Here is a 19,171-nt window from a genome sequence, read left to right on the forward strand (position 1 = left end):
AGGGGCATAGAAAGGGAGTGGACTGATAATTCTCAGGGGGAAAGGGTATGGGGGGTGCAGGAAGAGACTGGACAAAAATCGTACACCTATGGATGAGGACAGAGTCGGGGAAGTAAGGGCAGAGGGTGGGGTGGGAACCTGGTGGAGGGGAGCTATGGGGGGGAAAGGAGAAACAATTGTAATAATCTGAACAATAAAGATTTATTAAATTTTTAAAAATAAATAAATAAATAAAAGATTAGGCACAGTCTAGCCGCCTTAAAAAAAAAAAGTAACAGGTAAAGTCAAACAGGTACTTATATTTAAGAGAAAAGTAACTAGAAGAAATTTTACCTTAAGCATCCTACAGTAAACTACTTGTAGTTGCATTTAATGGAGCTCTGTTGCTGTGATGAATACAGCTCATGCACAGGTATGGATGAATGATTTGTACATTTTTCAAGTGTTCACTGAAGATTTGAAAAAGATTTAATTGATGATCCCCAGATATCTTCATTTTTGTCGATCTTTTGGAAGAGGTCATCTAAAGAGAAGCATATGTGGTTCTGGCTCATGAATCATGTAATGAACCCAGCCAAGACTTGGACACCAAGTCTCCTCCACTCCTCTGCTGACATCAGATGGGTTTGGGTACGTGTTTGGAAAGTTCTCTGGGTAACATGACATGCCAGTACCCATAGTGCTCGTCCAAGCATTTGTCTGAGTGGCAGATCTGCGTGGGGGCCATCCTGCAGCAGAGGATCGGCGCGGAGGGCAGCCAGGAGGTGGAGGAGCGGGCATGGCAAACCAACCTTCTTCGTCAAGCTGCCGAGGAAACACTCGACTGCAACCCAAACTTTCTCCTTTTAAAGTTGGGCCAACAGCCAGCCCTTTTTAAAATTTTTAATTCCTGATTGGCTTATTGATATTCCTTGGCAGAGCTCTCAGCATATTTTTTATTTGCAGTTGTTTTTCAGTTCTAGGAGTGGGCCTTAAATGTGTCTGTTGTTACAATTTTACTTCCACACAGGTTAGATCACATGGGTGGGGGTATCAAGTTAGGTCACAGAGAGGGTGGGGTAGGGGGTGGCTTCAGGGGACAGGAGAAGAGGTGTAAGGGGGTAGTTAAAGACACAATAGCCAAGTTCTCAAGGAAATGGATGATGCCTCAGGAGGCATGGTCAGCCCTGTTCATGGGCCCTCAGTCATTAAGAGAACCTCCAAAGCTTTGCTCTAAGAGCTAAGGAAGGTGAGAGAGGACAGGAGAAAGGCCAGGATACCTGCTCATGGGACAGTAGAAGTGAAGGAACTCAACTGGAATCTTCTGAAGGGCTTCTTAAAACAGTTTCCCAAGCTACATCCCTAGATATCAATTTAGTGAGTGTGAGGTAGGGCCAGTGAATCCACATTTATAACAAATTTCTAGGTGTACTCTATATTGCTGGTTCAGAGACCACAGTCTGAGATCTTCTAGGATAGCCATTCTTTTCAATATATTGCCTGGGGGAAATGAAGAAGCAGTGCTCCCAATTCCTGAGATTGGAGAAGACCAACCCATAGGACTAGGGAGAACCAATGATAGAGAAGCTATTCTACATCCCTACCAGAAAAGCAAAAGTACTAAATCCACCCAGCTCTCATAGAGGACCCAAATTTAAAAAGAGAGAGAGAGAGAGATGAAAGAGAAGTAACAACTGACACCAAAGAAATATAAAGGATTGTATGAAAATACTTTGAACAACTATATGTCAACAAATGGGACAATCTGAACTACATGGACAAATTTCTAAAAACACAATATTCCAAAACTCAGTCAGGAAGAATCATAGAATCTTAATAGACAGATTTACAACTATTGAAATTGAAGCAGTAATTCTATATAATAAAGAGCTAATATGCAAATGGTCATCACACTCTCACACCATCACGCCTTAATGGCTCAGACACTCAACACTGGGGAGAGAGGAATGGGGACCAGCCAGGCTGCAGCCTGGGAGAGGAACAAGCCACCCACCCCATGGTCCCGGGTGCCTGTGGCTGCAGCCTGGGCAAAGCCGGCCCAGGTCCTGGATGCCTGCAGCCAGCCAGAGGGAGGAAAGCCTGGATCCTGGGTGCCTGCAACTGGCCAGAGGAGAGAATCCTGGGTCCTGGGTGTGGGGCGAGGCAGAGGCAGTTAGGGGCAATCAGGCCAGCAGGGGAGCAGTTAGGGGCGATCAGGCAGGCAAGCAGAGGTGGTTAGGGGCAATCAGGCAATCAGAGGTAGCTAGAGGTGATCAGGTAGGCAGGCAGAGGGGTTAGGGGCAATCAGGCAGGCAGGCAGGTGAGCGTTTAGGAGCCAGCAGTCCCAGATTGCGAGAGGCAGTCGGACATCCCCCGAGGGGTCCCAGATTGGAGAGGGTGCAGGCCGGGCTGAGGGACCCGCTCCCCGTGCCCCCTCCCCTGGGCATGAGTTTTGTGCACCAGGCCTCTAGTGATAATAATAAAACTCCCAACAAATAAAAGTCCTGGACTGGATGGCTTCACAGATGAATTTTACCAAACATTTAAAGAACTAACACCTATCCTCCTCAAACTATTCCAAAAAAATTCAAGAGGAAGGAAAACTCCCAAGCTCAATTTTACAAGGCCAGCATTATCCTCATTCCAAAACAAAATAAAGAAAGAAAATTATAGGTAATACCCCTGATGAACATAGATGCTAAAATTCTCAATAAAATATTACCAAACTGAATCCAGCAACACATTTAAAATATCATACACTATGATCAAGTGGGACTTATTCCAGGGATGCAAAGTTTGTACAATATCTGCAAATCAATAAACGTGATACACCACATAAACAAAATTAAGGATAAAAATCACATGACCATACCAATAGATACAGGAAAAATCATTTGACAAAATCCAGGACCCATTTAAAATAATTCTCAGCAAAGTGGGAATAGAGGCATCATACCTCAATGTAATAAAGGCCATATATGACAAACCCACAGTCAATATCATATTCAATGGGCAAAAACTAGAAGTTTTTCCCTTCAGATCAGGAACAACACAGGATGTCCACTTCACCACTTCTATTCAACATACTAGTAATATGGAAAGTCCTAGTCACAATGATCAGAAAAGAAGAAAACATAAAGGCATCCAAACTGGAAAGGAGGAACTAACACTATCATTATTCACAGATGACATCACATTGTATAAAGAAAACCCTATAGCAAGCATGTCAAACTCAAAAGCTAACACAGGCTAAATACCAGTAAACAAGGTTTAAGTTTATGTGGGCCACAAAAAAACAATAGCTTCAATTTTCATAGAAACGTAGGTTTATTTCAATAGAGACATGCTGAATACAAAGGGCTGAAATAAATAAGTAATTGTTAACATAAAATAATAGAACATTTTAATAAAAATTAATATTTTTTCTTAAACATTAACTTATCAGACACTGAATAATTGCACAAATTAATAAACATACCACAAATAAACCTATTTCTCTTGTTCTCTGAAAGCGAAATATTTCCTGTTGCACACACCAAATAAGTCAGTCCAAGACTAATGACATGGCAATTGGCTGCTAAAATATTTGCTGCTAGTATTAGTGGAGAGAAATGGTCTGCTGTGAGTTTGACATGCTTGCCCTACAGACTCCATCAAAAAAACTACAAGAATTAATAAATGAATTTGACAAAGTAGCAGGATACAAAATTAATATTCATTAATTGGTGGCATTTCTATACACCAATAATGAACTATCAGAAAGAGGAACTAAGAAAACAAGCTCATTTACTATTTCAACAAAAAGAATAAGGTACCTAGTAATAAACTTAACCAAGGAGGTAAAAAACCTGTACTCAGAAAAATATAGGACATTGAAGAAAGAAATTAAGGACGATACAAGTAAGTGGAAGCATATGCTGTGCTCGTGGATTGGAAGAATTAACATCATTATAATGTCTATACTATCCAAAACAATCTATAGATTCAATGCAATTCCTATTAAAATACCAATGGCATATTTCACAGATCTAGAACAAATATTTCAAAAATTTATATGGAACAAAGAAAGACCTCGAATAGCCTTAACAATCTTGAAAAAGAAGAACGAAGTTGGAGGTATCACAATACCTGATATCAAACTACACTACAAGGCCATTGTAATCAAAGCAGCCTGGCCCAGCTGGCATGGCTCAGTGGTTGAGCACCAACCTATAAACCAGAAGGTCACGGTTGGATTCTGGTCAGGTTACATGCCCAGGTTGTGGGCTCGATCCTCAGTGTGGGGCATGCAGGAGGCAGCAGGATCAATGATTCTCTCTCATCATTTATGTTTCTATGTCTCTCTCCCTCTCCCTTCCTCTCTGAAATCAATGGTACTGGCATAAGAGGCAGGAAGAGATTCCAATATGGTGGCCAGCAGTACCCAAATGAAGGAGAGTGTGAGTGAGTGAGAAAGTGAGAGAATGAGTGTGTGTGTGTGTGTGTGTGTGTGTGTGTGTGTGTGTGTGTGTGTCTGTTACAGTCCAATCATGAGGGAATCTTGGCAGGGGAGGGTGGTTTCAGGCTCTCCTGGCCAAAGAGCCACTGCTGCCACCACAGCCACTCCTGGTACACAGCTCTGGTTCAGAGTCCACACCATCTTGAAAGATTAACAAGGTCCTCCTTGGGAGGAGGCTACAAGGAGGGCAGCCAAGCCTCTCCTGAACTCATGGGCCTGGGACTCTACACGCCCACAGAAGTCACAACCCAGACCCTGTGCCTGCGATGGACACCAGCAAGACCTGTGCACGCCAGGCAGGCACCCAGCCTGACCCCTCGCCAGATGGGGACTTAGCCTGGACTCTGTGCCACCGTCGTGCAACCACCACTGACCCAGCAGGACTGTAGCTCCTATTGTCTACTCACCCACATTAACTTAGCAGGGATGCCACCACTACTATGCTGCAATCGTCACCCTAGAGCCCAGCTGCTCAGCTCCACCTCCAGGTCTAGGGGACAGGAAAGGTGCTGAAGGCCAGGAGGTGGATGTAGCCTCCCCTGACCTGGACAATTAGAACTAAGGACCTGAGGAGGCTAAAGAGGCTGTACATCTGTAGATGAGACAGGAGGGCCTAAGACTGAGAGAGGAGGCCCCAGAGAGCACTGGCTATGGAGACTGCAGAGTGGGTGCAGCAAGGGAAGCCTGGGGCTGAAGTCCCTGGATAGAATGGTGCTAGCACCCTGTCATTCTGCAGCCTGGAAAGCTCCTTATGATCAGTGGGAAGGGCCACACAGTGGAACTCAAGGCCAGCCTTATAGGAAATAGGCCTCTGTGATCCATCTCCAGCATAGTCAACTTTTAATGGAAATGTTTACTGAATTTCCCCAGGGCAAACAGGATGTAGGGAGGAAGGAAGAGGATATAGGAACAAAGAACTGTTGGTGTGAGCCAGCATCATGGGGAAACCCAGACACATACAGGGAGGAGCTGGATTGTAAGGCATTGGGACAAGAACTCGAGGGCAGCTTTCTCCCAGATGGGGGTTTGCAGGGGTCATTGTTCCTGTGCTGGGACCTCCCTGGGCAGCCAAATATGAGTCTCCATAACCTAGAATATACATTTCTCTCTGCCCTGTGTATTCCCTGAGACCCTGCCTCAACCAAGCTCTTTGCAGTGGCTTTTCCATATGAATGGTCTGTCCTGGCTCAGGCTTCACACTTTGCTAAAATCTCTCAAAAAAGCTGCAGCTGGTGACAACATTCGCCAAACCTATCAATCAAAGGCCTAAACTCACCACTAGCACCAGCCTGCCTTGCTTCACAGTTGGGTCTTGCTGGGGACCTCCAAGCCCAAAACAAATAGCGAATAGCAGCCATCTGCAGATCTCTCTGTAACTCCTGCTGGATAGCCCCTTGCAGTGGCTGACTTTGCACCTCTCTGGAGGCCCCAGAGGCAGTGCACCTGGTGCACCTGGTGGACAGCTTCAGATCATAGAGGATTACAACTCTACACATCCACAAGTGACACACTCAAGAGACAGACTCAGTGAGCACCAAAGCCTCACTGAAGCAAGTCCTGCTTTATAGGAATGTTTCCTGCACAGCAACTTTCCCACTGTAATCACAGCTGGTCCTCACAGCCAATTGGCCTGGAGGTCAATTCCTCCTACTGATGCCAACAGCAATCAAGGCTCAACTACAAGACTGTGCAAACAATCCACACAGGGGCACACCTAGAATGCCCAGCTCAGGAGACTGAGGAGGCTGAGCCACTGAACCCTACAGGACACCTACTACACAAGGCCTCTCTACCAATTCCAGGAGACATAGCATCTCTACCTAATACATAGAAACAAAAACAGGGAAGCAGCCAAAATGTGGAGATAAAGAAACATGTCACAAATGAAAAAAAAAAATGGAAGCAAGCAAACTACTGGATACAGAGTTCAAAACCATGGTGATTAGGTTACTCAAGGATCTTCATGAGACCTTCAAGGTACTTACTGAGAATGCCAAAGACCTGAAAAAGAACCAGTCAGAAATTAAGCACACACTAACTGAAATTAAGAATAATTTTCAGAGATTCAACAGTAGAGTACAGGATTCCAATAATCAAATCAATGATTTAGAATATGAGGAAGCAAAAAACACCCAAGCAGAAGAGCAAAAAGAAAAAAGAACCCAAAAATATGAAGACAGTGTAAGGAGGCTCTGGGACAACTTCAAGTGTACCAACGTTCGCATTATGGGGGTGCCAGAAGAAGAGAGAGAGCAAGATATTAAAAACCTATTTGAAGAAATAATGACAAAAACTCCCCCTACTTGGTGAAAGAAATAGACTTACAAGTCCAGGAAGCACAGAGAATCCCAAACAAGAGGAACCCAAAGAAGACCACACCAAGACACATCATAATTAAAATGCCAAGGGTTAAAGACAAAGAGACTCTTAAAAGCGGCAAGAGAAAAGCAGTTAGTTACCTATAAGGGAGTGTCCATATGACTGTCAGTTGTTTTCTCAACAGAAACTATGAATGCCAGGGGGAGTGGCAAGAAATATTCAAATTGATGAATAGTAAGGACCTACAACCAAGATTACTCTACCCAGCAAAGCTCTCATTTAGAATTGAGGGTCAGATAAAGAGCTTCACAAACAAGAACAATCTAAAGGAGCTCATCACCACAAACCCAGTATTACATGAAATGCTGAAGGGTATTCTTTAAGAAGAGGAAGAGAAAGAAGAAGAGATAGAAAATATGAACAATAAAATGGCAAAAAAAATCTATCAGCAATTGAATCTAAAAATCAAAATAAACTAACAAGAAATTGAATGAACAAAATAAACTGGTAAATAAAATAGAATCAGAGGCATGGAAGCATGAAATAGACTGATGAATCTCAGGCAAGGGGGAAGGTGGGGCAGGAAGAGAATAATCAAATATCTTACCTATGGAAACAGACAGTAGGGTAGTGAAGGCCTGGGTGGAGTGGGAACCAGGTGGAAGAGGACAAAGGGGGGAAAAAGAGTATTACATCTGTAATACTCTCAACAATAAAAATTTTTTGAAATAGTAAAAAAAAGAAATGTTAAAGGGACTGTTATGAAAAAGAAGAAAAGGAGAGAGGATCATAGGCATAAAGAAAATAGAAATAGAAATAAATAAATACCTATCCTATCTAATAAAGAGGGAATATGCTAATTGACCCTCATGCCATCACAAAGATGGCGGCACCCACAGCCAATAAGGAGGGAATATGTTAATTGACTGCCACGCCCTCAAAGATGGCAGCAACCACAGCCAATAATATTTGACAAAGGAAGTATGAACATACAATGGAGTCAAGACAGTCTCTTCAATAAATGGTGTTGGGAAAATTGGACAGATACATGCAAAAAAATGAAACTAGACCACCAATTTACACCATACATAAAAATAAACACAAAATGGATCAAGGACTTAAACATAAGACAGGAAACCATAAAAATACTAGAGGAATCCACAGGCAGCGAAATCTCAGACATATGATGAAGCAATTTCTTCACTGATACTGCTCCTAGGGCAATGGAAACTAAAGAGAAAATAAACAAATGGGACTACATCAAAATAAAAAGCTTTTGCCCAGCAAAGGAAACCATCAGCAAAACAACAAGAAAGCCCACTGCATGGGAGAACATATTTGCCAATGTTATCACCAATAAGGGTTTAATCTCCAACATTTAAAGGGAACTCATACAACTTAACAAAAAGAAGATAAACAATCCAATCAAAAAATGGGCAACAGACCTAAATAGATACTTTTCAAAAGAAGACATAGGGAAGGCCAAGAGACATATGAAAACCTGCTCAAAATCACTAATCATCAGAGAGATGCAAATCAAAACAACAATGTGATACCATCTCACACCTGTCAGAATGGCTATCATCAACAAATCAACAATTGACAAGTGCTGGTGAGGATGCAGAGAAAGAGGAACCCTCGTGCACTGCTGGTGGGAATGCAGACTGGTGCAGCCACTGTGGAGAACAGTATGGAGTTTCCTCAAAAAACTAAAAATGGAACTCCCATTTGACCCAGTGATCCCACTTCTAGGAATATAGCCCAAGAAACTAGAAACACGAATCAGAAAGGATATATGCACCCCTATGTTCATAGCAGCACAATTCACCATAGCTAAGATTTGGAAACAGCCTAAGTGCCCATCAGCAGATGAGTGAATTAAAAAACTGTAGTACATCTACACAATGGAATAATACGCTGCGGTAAAAAAGAAGTTCTTACCATTTGCAACAACATGGATGGAGATGGAGAGCATTATGCTAAGTGAAATAAGCCAGGCAGAGAAAGATAAATATCACATGATCTCACTCATTCATGGAAAATAATGAACAACATAAACTGATGAACAAAAACAGATCCAGAGACAGAGAAACAACGATCAGAATGTCAAACCTCAGGGAAGGTAGGGGAGGGTGGGGGTAAGGGAGAGAGATCAACCAAAGGACTTGTATGCATGCATATAAGCCTAATCAATGGACACAGACAACAGGGGGGTAAGGGCATGAATGGGGGGGGGGGTGGGAGGGTAATGAGGGAATAAAGACACATGTAATACCTTAATAAGGAAATTAAAGAAAAAAAGATGGCAGCGCCTACAGCCAATAAGGAGGGAATATGCTAATTGACTGCCACGCCCTCAAAGATGGCAGCACCCACAGCCACAAGATGGCGACTCCCAGTCCCCTCAGCCACTCAGGGCTGGCCCAAGGTGCAGGCAAGCCTCGAATGGCAGCTGCCCAGCCACCCAGGGCTACCCGAGGCTCAGGTAACCAGGGCCAGCCAAGGCTTGTGCTGCCAGCAGTGGCAACAGCAGAGGTGTGATGGGACATCCCCTTCCCCTGATTGCCTCCCACCCCTGAAAGCTCCTGGACTGTGAGAGGGTGCAGGCTGGGCTGAGGGACCCCCGCTCCAGTGCATGAATTTTCATGCACCAGGCCTCTAGTCATAATAATAAAAGGCTAATATGCAAATGGTTGTCACGCCATGATGCGATAATGACTGATCAACAGGAACCTGAGGCTGCATGGCACCAGGCTGGGTCTGGGGGACCTGAGGCCACACCCCCTGAGGCTACGCACCCCACCCCGGTGCCGGGACATGAGGCTGCATCCCCCACCCAGCAGGGCTTGATGGGGGTGGGGCCGGCTTGGTCTTGGTGTCACCCAATGGGGGTGGGCCCAGCCAGACACTTCTATTATAGAGAAAGGGCAAATAGCAATATTAAAATATGTCCTCTAATTAATTCCCTTTTAATGTGCATGAATTTCATGCACCGGGCCATTAGTCAATAATAACCTTAAATGTAAATGGATTTACATCAAAAGACATAGGGTGGCTTTTTTACAAAGGTGGCGTCGAAAGCTAGGAAGGAAGACCCTGCCCCTCCCAAAGCTGAAGCCAAAGCAAAGGTTTTGAAAGCAAAGAAAGCAGTGTTGAAAAGCATCCACAGCCACACAAAAAGAAGATCCACACATCACCCACCTTCCAACACCCAAAGACACTAAGGCTCTGAAGGCAGCCTAAATATCCTTGGAAGAGCACACTCAGGAGAAACAAGCTTGACCACTATGCCATCATCAAATTCCCCCTGACTGCTGAGTCAGCCATGAAGAAGATAAAAGACTTCATTGTGGATGTCAAGGCCAACAAGCACCAGATCAAACCGGCTGGGAAGAAGCTCTATGACATTGATATGGTCAAGATCACAATGAGGTATCACTTCATGTCTGTCAAAATGGCTATTATCAATAAATCAACAAAGATATTCACGAGAATATGCAGTAAAGGAAGCCCTCATGCACTGTTGATGGGGATGCACATTGGCGCAGCCACTGTGAAAGTAGTGTGGAGTTACTTCAAAAAATTCAAAATCAATTGCCATATGGCCCACCGATTCAGCTTCTGGGAATTTACCTGAAGAAACCCAAAACACTAATTTGAAAAATATACACTGAGTGGCCAGATTATTATGATCTCTGAACACATAATAATCTGGCCACTCAATGTATATCCTATATAATAAAAGGCTAATATGCAAATTGTCCCCTCGACCAGGAGTTCGACCAGCAGGCAGGCCGGCCAACTGCCCACGTCCCCTTCCCCTAGCCAGGCTGGCCGGACCCCACCCATGCACAAATTCATGCACCAGGCCTCTAATACATATATATATATATATATATATATATATATATACACACACACACACACACACACACACACACACACACACACACTGAGTGGCCAGATTATTATGCGTTCAGAGATCATAATAATGTGGCCACTCAGTGTATGCACCCCTATGTTCATTGCAGGATTATTTACAATAGCCAAGATTTGAAAGCAGCCCAAGTGCCCATCAGTAAATGAGTGGGTTAAAAGGCTGTGGAACATTTACACAATAAAATACTAACGCAGTGGTCAGCGAACTGCGGCTCGCGAGCCACATGCGGCTCTTTGGCCCCTTGAGTGTGTTTCTTCCACAAAATACCACGGCCTGGGCGAGTCTATTTTGAAGAAGTGGCATTAGAAGAAGTTTAAGTTTAAAAAATTTGGCTCTCAAAAGAAATTTCAATCGTTGTACTGTTGACATTTGGCTCTGTTGACTAATGAGTTTGCCGACCACTGTACTAACCGAAAAAGAAAAAAAAGAAGAAGGATATCTTACCCTTTGCGACAGCATGGATGGACCTGGAGATTATTATGCTAAGTGAAATAAGCCAGTCAGAGAAAGACAAATACCATATGATTTCACTCATATGTGGCATGTAATGAACAAAATAAACTAACAAACAAAATAATACAGACTCATAGATGCAGAGAACAGACTGATAGCTGTCAAAGGGGTGGGGTTGGGGGCTGGGTGTAAAAGGTCTTTGTGCTTAAATATAGTTGTATCTTTGACAAACCATGTCATAGTTTATATTTGTGGACTTCTTTGTGTCACCTGCTACCCAACTAAAACTTCCTTCAAATTTGGCCCTCACACCCTCCATTCCTGCAAAACCTCCAATTTAGGAACCTGTCAACTAAAGTCCAGAGGTATCAGCATCCATTGATGATTTTTACCTGAGTCAATAATTACTACGGTGTTTGAAATGTTTGTTAGCTTTCTAACGATGCATAACAAATGTCAACAAACTTAGTTATTAACTCACAGTTCTGTAGGTCAGAGTGGCTGGGTTATCTGTTCAGGATCTCACAAAGGTAAAATCAAGGGGTTGGCCAGCATGCATTCTCATTTGGAGTTAGGATAATCTTCCAAACAAATCCAGTTATGGCAAGATTCAGATCTTTATTGTTGTAAAACTAACATCCCCATTGCCCTGCTGGGAGCCACTCTCAGCTAGAGGCTGTGTACATTCCTTGCCACACAGTCCCATTCATCTTCAAGGTAGTGATGGGAAATTTCCTTTGCCTGCAATCTGTCTCATGCTTTAAATCTTTTTTGCCAATGAGACCAAGTCCCTTTTAAGAACACCCCTGGTTAGGTTAGACCCAATAGCCTACAGGGATATTCTCCCATTCTTAAAATTAACTGATTGAGAACCTATTAGAAATAAGGCGAGCTCCCAATCCAGGGGTCCTGGTAGAACACAAAGGACACTCAGGAGCCAGACAGCGATGTAAACATCTTTACTCCTGCAGGAGGGTGTGCAGCCAACACAAGGTCTGGCAGCACACACACCCAACAGTCTGCTTGGGTTTTATCCCTGACGAACACCATCTGTCCCTCACTCCTGATTGGTCAAAGCTTAGGCTCACATTCTTGCATGATTGGCTAATTCCAGGACAGGGAGGGGTTGACCTTTGCTGTTTCAAAATGGCGGCTGCCAAGTCATGTGAGTAAACAAGGCGGCTGCTTAAAACTCCCTTCTTTTGACAGATTAGTTGTTTATTCTCACAATTCTCACAAACCTTACCTATGAAACGGGACAAACAATGGATCCAGGCTGCCTATCACTACGTGAGCCAATTAAGCAGAGACAGGGTTGAATCATACATGAGCACTTATTCCAATACTGCCGCAGTATGGGAGACCAGGTCATCCACAAAAATCTGCTCTGCAGCCCCCATAAGCCAGCTGCTTATACTGGGTAGAACAAAGATTACATGGGGAAGCAGGAATCACAGGCCTGGGGAAGTAGGCAAGGTGGGCTCTGGGGTGGGGGGAGCTCCATTGTTTGGGCAATAAGGTTGTTAATCTTTCCATGATATGGGGATGGACCACATTCCAAGGTGGACTCCCAGGTCCAAGGTTGACTCCCAGGTCCTGGGGACATACAACTCCCAGACAGGTTAGAATGGGAGGCATTCCTTAATCAGTACAAAACAATCACAGTTAACAGAGCATGATTAATATTTCTTATTTTATTTCTTATAACTAATAAGTAGTTTCCAATATTCTATTTCTGCCCCTAACACCTATATCTGCAAAATCCCTTCACAGCAACACATAAATTAGTACTTAAATTAGAATAACTGGGATAAGGTGTGTATACCAGGGAGCAGAAATCTTAGGGCTGTCTTAGAATTCTGCCTACCACATGCGGCGCCCATATGCACCATTCCATCCACATTTATTAGATGACATTCTACTTTAAGAAAGACCTTCCCCTTTTTTACCTTTCTCTGTTCTTTCTGGCAGTACAGACTAAAGAATACTTTTAATGTAGTATTTTATAAACTACTGGCAAAATTCATTTTCCTTCTGTTTGTAAATCTAGTTTTCTTATTGGGCTTGTTTACTGCCTCTCTCATGCTGCTCTGGGAGCTAGCTTCCAGCCCTAACTGCAGTAGGGGTCTCAAGGCGAAGGAGGCAGGACCCAGCCTATGACTTCCAACCAATTCCTATGGGTGGAGTCAATGTTCGGCTAGATTAGAAGGTGGAGCCTGGATTTATCCTCTGAGTCTGGGAGGAGCTTAGAACCCCAAGACCACACCCCCATATAGAGACAGCCAATCAGGATTTAGGTGCTGGTTTCTGCCATTGTGAAGAACTGGATTGTGACGGTTTGGGTCTTGGGATTCTGGCTAGGGCAGGGGGAGCCCTAGGGGGTGTGGCTCTCTGATTTCAAGACATTTGGGGTCTGTCTTTGGGTGGAAAGATCATGCACTCTCGGAAACCGGGTGATGCCCCAGATGCCCCAGCCGCCCCAGATGCCCCAGCCACCGCAGGCGCCCCAGGCGCCCCAGCCGCCGCAGGCGCCCCAGGCGCCGCAAATGTCCCACCTGGGGAGGATCAAAAACTGCCAGAGCCTACACAAACAGATGAAGAAGTAGCATTTTATGCCCCGAATTACCTATGTCTGACCATCTTGGCCACAATTTGTTTCTTTCCCCTGGGATTTCTAGCTATATACTTCAGTTACAAGGTAAAATAATGCCTAAGCTATGACCCATCCTGTCCTCTAACTGCCCCTTACATATGCTTCCTTCCTGGGACCTGGGTTGGGGTTTTCCCTCAATGGCAGCAGGTCTCCAGCCATTTCCCAATGGTATCACAAAGCTGAATTCAGAAACCCACATCTAAAGCTCCCATCCCTACAGACCACGAAGGCTAACGAGGAAAGCAATTGGGAAGAAGCTTACATCAACTCAGGCCGAACTGGTTGGCTGGATGTATTTGCCATACTCATCGGTTTAGGCCTCCTTTATTACTATACTCTGTTTGTATGAAGACCAGGCCCAGTGTCCTACGGGTCCACCCCCAACAGGACCTGCCACCAAGACACTACCAAGCCAAATCAGCCACCATGCAAGAAATCAACAACTGAGACATCCCTAAACTGCAAAGCCACCAGCCAAGGAAGTCAACATCCAAGCAATCCACTAGCTCAGGAAAACCATACTACTACGTCCGCGTGGCCTCCAGAGCTGACTTCATTCATCTTGGGGGTCCTCACTTTTATGCCCTTTATGCTCTTAGCTCCTTGATACTAGGCTGCTCTTTCAGAAAAAAAAAAAAATATTTAAACCAATAAAATTGAAGGGAATGTCCCAGCTTTTCATGTGTATGTGTTTCTGAGTCAGTTCTGTGTTTCGCTGAAGCTACCTGTTTACCAGACCATGTGATAATCAGAATGTCCTAATGGTGAAGCTCGGGGATATAGAAGTGTGGACGAAAGGGGCCACATGCTGACCTGACAAGCTCAGGGGAGGCCTGCATGGTGGTCTTGCAAACTCAGAGACCTAAAGCCGTGGTCGGCAAACTGCGGCTCGCGAGCCACATGCGGCTCTTTGGCCCTTTGAGTGTGTCTCTTCAACAAAATACCATGGCCTGGGTGAGTCTATTTTGAAAAAGTGGTGTTAGAAGAAGTTTAAGCTTAAAAAATTTGGCTCTCAAAAGAAATTTCAATCGTACTGTTGATATTTGGCCAGCAGAGGAGGGCAGTTGGGGGTGAGATCAGGCCAGCAGTGGAGGGCAGTTGGGGGCAAGATCAGGCTAGCAGGGGAGAACCATTGGGGGAGAGATCAGGCTGGCAGGGGAGAGCAGTTGGGGGCAAGATCAGGCCAGCAGGGGAGGGCCATTGGGGACAACCAGGCTGATAGGAGAGGCCAGTTGGGGGTGAGATCAGGTTGGCAGGGGAGAACCATTGGGGGCGAGATCAGGCCAGCAGGGGAGAGCAGTTGGGGGCAAGATCAGGCCGGCAGGGGAGGGCAGTTAGGGGCGATCAGGCAGGCAGGCAGAGGCAGTTAGGGGCGATCAGGCAGGCAGGCAGAGAGGTTAGGGGTGATCAGGCAGGAAGGCAGAGGGGTTAGGGGCAATCAGACAGGCAGGCAGAGGCAGTTAGGGGCGATCAGACAGGCAGGCAGCTGAGCAGTTAGGAGCCAGCAGTCCCAGATTGTGAGAGGGATGTCCCCGATTAGAGATGGTGCAGGCTGGGCTGAGGGAACCACCCCTCCGTGCATGGATTTCGTGCACCGGGCCACTAGTTGAATATAATGTTAACTGTGGGTTTGTCATATGTAGTCTTTATTATGTTGAGGTATGTTCCCTCTAAATTCACTTTGTTGAGAGTTTTTATTATAAATGGATATTGAATTTTGTCAAATGCTTTTCTGTATCTATTGAAGTGATGACAGGGTGAGGCAAAAGGAGATTTGCAGTGTGAGTAGGCAAAACAGAGTTTATTCTTGTATTATTTATTAATTATTGTATTATTTTCCATATGAACAACTGTAAACCTACTTTTTCCCACCCAGTATATGATTTTGATCTTTGGTTTTGTTGATGTGGTGTGGCTTATATTGAACCATCCTTACATCCCTGGAATAAATTCCACTTGATCATGATATATAATCCTTCAAAGTATTTGGTTTCCTAATATTTGTTGAACCCGTGCCGCTTCTGCAGGAGGCAGGAGCAAGCCACTGGTGCCCACAGGAGCTTGGAGGGACCCGCACCACTTCCACAGGAGCAGGGAGGGACCTGCGCTGATTCTGGAGACAGGAGCAAGCCACCAGCACCTGCGGGAGGCAGGAGTGAGCCACCAGCACCTGCAGGAGCTGGGAGGGAGCCATGCCGCTTCGGGAGGCTGGAGGGAGCCACTGCCACCCACAGGACTGGGCGGGGGGGGGGGGGGGAACCTAGAGGTGCTCCATGTACACACAGCCTTGGTCGTTACTGTGACACTGTGATGGACAATTTGCATATTACCTCTTTGTATATATATATACTAGTGGCCCGGTGCACAAAAATCGTGCACATTAAAAGGGGGTTAATTAGAGGAAATAATTTAATATTGCTATTTGCCCTTTCTCTATAATAGAAGTGTCAGAGATGAAAGAAAATTAGTAAAATGTATATGAAAACCTTCCCCCTGTCAGAGTCTGGGGCACACCATGGGACCCAGAGTCAAGTCCCTGCCCACTCACATGCACCTCAAAATCGCATGAGACCCAGACCTGGCTGGCCGCCCCCCCCCCCTCATTGGGATAGATCCAGACCTGGCTAGTCCCACCCTTGTCAAGCCCCACCAGGCAGGGAACGTAGCCTCAAGTTCCCTGACCCGGTGCCAGGATGGGGGGCATGGCCTGAGGCCCCCAGCCCAGACCGGGGTGGGAGGGCGTGCCTTGAGGTCCCCCGTCAAGCCCCGCCAAGTGTGGGACATGGCCTGAGATCCCCTGTTAAGCCCCACCAGGCAGGGGGGCGCAGCCTCAGGTCCCCTGGTTTGGTACTGGGGCAGGGAGTGCGGCCTGAGGCCCCCCAGCCTGGTGCCAGGGTGGGGGGCACGGCCTGAAGTCCCCTGTCAAGCCCCACCTGGTGGGGGGCCTGGCCTGAGGTCCCCTGGCCTGGCACTGGGGCCGGGGAGGGCGTAGCCTCAGGTCCCTGCTGATTGCTTGTTAAGGCTCCTTATGGGAACTTGGCCTCAGCTGTGGGTGCAGCCATCTTTGTGATGGAGTGATAGTTAATTAGCATATTCCCTCTTTATTAGATAGGATAGATATATATAGATATATTAAGTGAATTCAGTCTAATGTGATATTTAAGGTCATTGTTTCCTTATTGATTTTCTGTCTGGATGATCTATCCACTGATATAAATTCGGTATTAGAGTCCCCTACTACTGTTGTTATACTATCCATTTCTCCCTTTATGTCTGCTAATATTTGCTTTGTAAAAGTAGGTGCTCCCATAATGGGTGTGTAGATATTTACAATTGTAATATTGTCTTCCTGGATTGACCCTTTTATAATTATGTAATGCCCTTCTTTGTCTCTTTTTACAGTCTTTGTTTTGTCTAAGTGTTGCTACCCCAGCTTTCTTTTCATTTTTATTTGCATGGAATATCTTTTTCCATCCCTTCATTTTCAGTCTGTGTACCGCTTTCCATCTGAATTGTGTCTCTTGTAGGCAATATATAAGTGGGTCTTATTTTAGTTTATCCATTCATCCACCCTTTGTCTTTTGATTGAAATATTTAATCCATTTACATTTACAGTAAGTATTGGTAAGTTTGTACTTATTGGCATTTTGCTCATTGTTTTTTGGTTATTTGTATATTTCTCTGTTTTTATTCTCTTGATCTCTTTCCTTCTGATTTGCTGGTTTGCTTTAGCATTTATTTGAGTACCTTGATCTTTATTTTTTGTATATTTTTGTAGGTTTTGGGTTTGTGGTTACCATTATATATTCATCTATTTCTATCACAGCCTACTTAAAGTTGATAGGCATTTAAGTTCAAACATATTCTAAAAGCTCAAGATTTTTGCTCTCCCCCTCCATGCTTTATGTTTTTGATATCATATTTTAGATTTTTTTTAATCCTCACTTGAGGATATTTTTCCCATTGATCTTTAGAGAGAGAGAGAGTACAGGATAGGGAGAGAGGGATGGAGGAAGGGAGAGAGGGGGGGGGAGAGAGAGAGAGAGAGAGAGAGAGAGAGAGAGAGAGAGAGAGAGAGAGAGAAACATCTATGTGAGAAAGACACATCAACTGGTTGCTTCCCACACATACTGCCAGGAGAGCCAGGGATCGAACCTGCAACTGAGGTACATCCCCTTGACCAAGAATTGAATCCATGACCATTTGGTCCTTGAGAAAAACTAGCCAGGGCCATATTTTATATATTTTGGTTTTGTGAATCCCCTAACTATTTATTGTAGTTATATTTAATTTTGCTACTTTTGTCTTTCAACATTTGTTGCAGGGTCAGGGAACCTGCAACACATCCCAACCTGGGCTGGGGATAGAACCTGCAACCCAGGTGTGTGCCCTTGACTGAGAATCTAAGCCAAAGACCCTTTGTTGCTTGGGCCAATGCTTTAACCACTTAGCAACACCAGCCTGGGCTTAAGTCCTTTAGTTTTTGTTTGTCTGGGGAAATCTTTATATCTCCTTCAATTCTAAATGATAACCTTGTTGGGTAGAGTATTCTAGGTTGTAGATTCTATACTTTCTTTTTTAATTTTTTTTTTTAATTTCAGAGAGGAAGGGAGAGGGAAAGATAGAAACATCAATGATGAGAGAGAATCATTGATCAGCTGCCTCCTGCACACCCCTTACTGGGGATTGAGTCCACAACCCAAGCACATGCAATTGACTAGAATCAAACCCAGGACCCTTCAGTCCATAGGCTGATGCTCTATTCACTGAGCCAAATTAGCTAGCGCAGATTCTATACTTTCAGTACTTTAAATATATCTGTCACTGCCTTCTGGCCTGTAAAATTTCTTCTGAGAAATTAGAAAGTAGTCTTATGGGGTTTAATTTGTATGTGACTAGTTGTTTTCCTCTTCTGCCTTCATGATTGTCTCTTTAACTTTTACTACTTCAATTACAATAGGTTTTGGTGTGGGCTTCTTTGGGTTTATCTTATTTGAAACTCTGTGCTTCCTAGACATGGATGTCTGTTTCCTCCCCCAAATTAGGAAAGTTTCAGTCATTATTTTTTTAAATAAGTTTTCTGCCCCTTTACCTCTCTCTTTACTTCTGGGATTCCTGTAGTGTGCATATTGGTATGTTTGATGTTGTCCCAAGGTCCCTGAAACTGTATTCTTTCTAAAATTCTTTTTTCTTTTTGCTGTTCTGATTGGGTGATTTTTACTATTCTATCTTCCAGGTTGCTAATCTGTTCTTCTGTATTATCTAATCTGCTATTATTCTTTCTAATTTCAGTTATTGTATTCTTAGCTCCCATTGGTTCTTTTTTTTA

General features: G+C 44.4%; 1 protein-coding gene and 1 pseudogene across 2 annotated transcripts; one reads left to right on the forward strand and one right to left on the reverse strand.

The window, feature by feature from the left end:
* Positions 1-492: 492 nt before the first annotated feature.
* LOC308236354 (cyclin-dependent kinases regulatory subunit 2-like) lies at positions 493-727 on the reverse strand (annotated as a pseudogene). Its single transcript has one exon. The product of its transcript is annotated as a cyclin-dependent kinases regulatory subunit 2-like (transcript).
* A 12,896-nt stretch (positions 728-13,623) lies between these two features.
* On the forward strand, positions 13,624-14,191 carry PMIS2 (PMIS2 transmembrane protein; the record flags this gene model as incomplete). Its single annotated transcript, XM_080645202.1, is given in 3 exon segments — positions 13,624-13,887; positions 14,032-14,043; positions 14,045-14,191. Coding segments are annotated over 3 exon segments (423 nt in total).
* Between the last annotated feature and the right edge of the window lie 4,980 nt (positions 14,192-19,171).

The sequence above is a fragment of the Plecotus auritus genome (genome assembly GCF_963455305.1).
Source record: "Plecotus auritus genome assembly, chromosome: 10".
NCBI lineage: Eukaryota > Metazoa > Chordata > Mammalia > Chiroptera > Vespertilionidae > Plecotus > Plecotus auritus.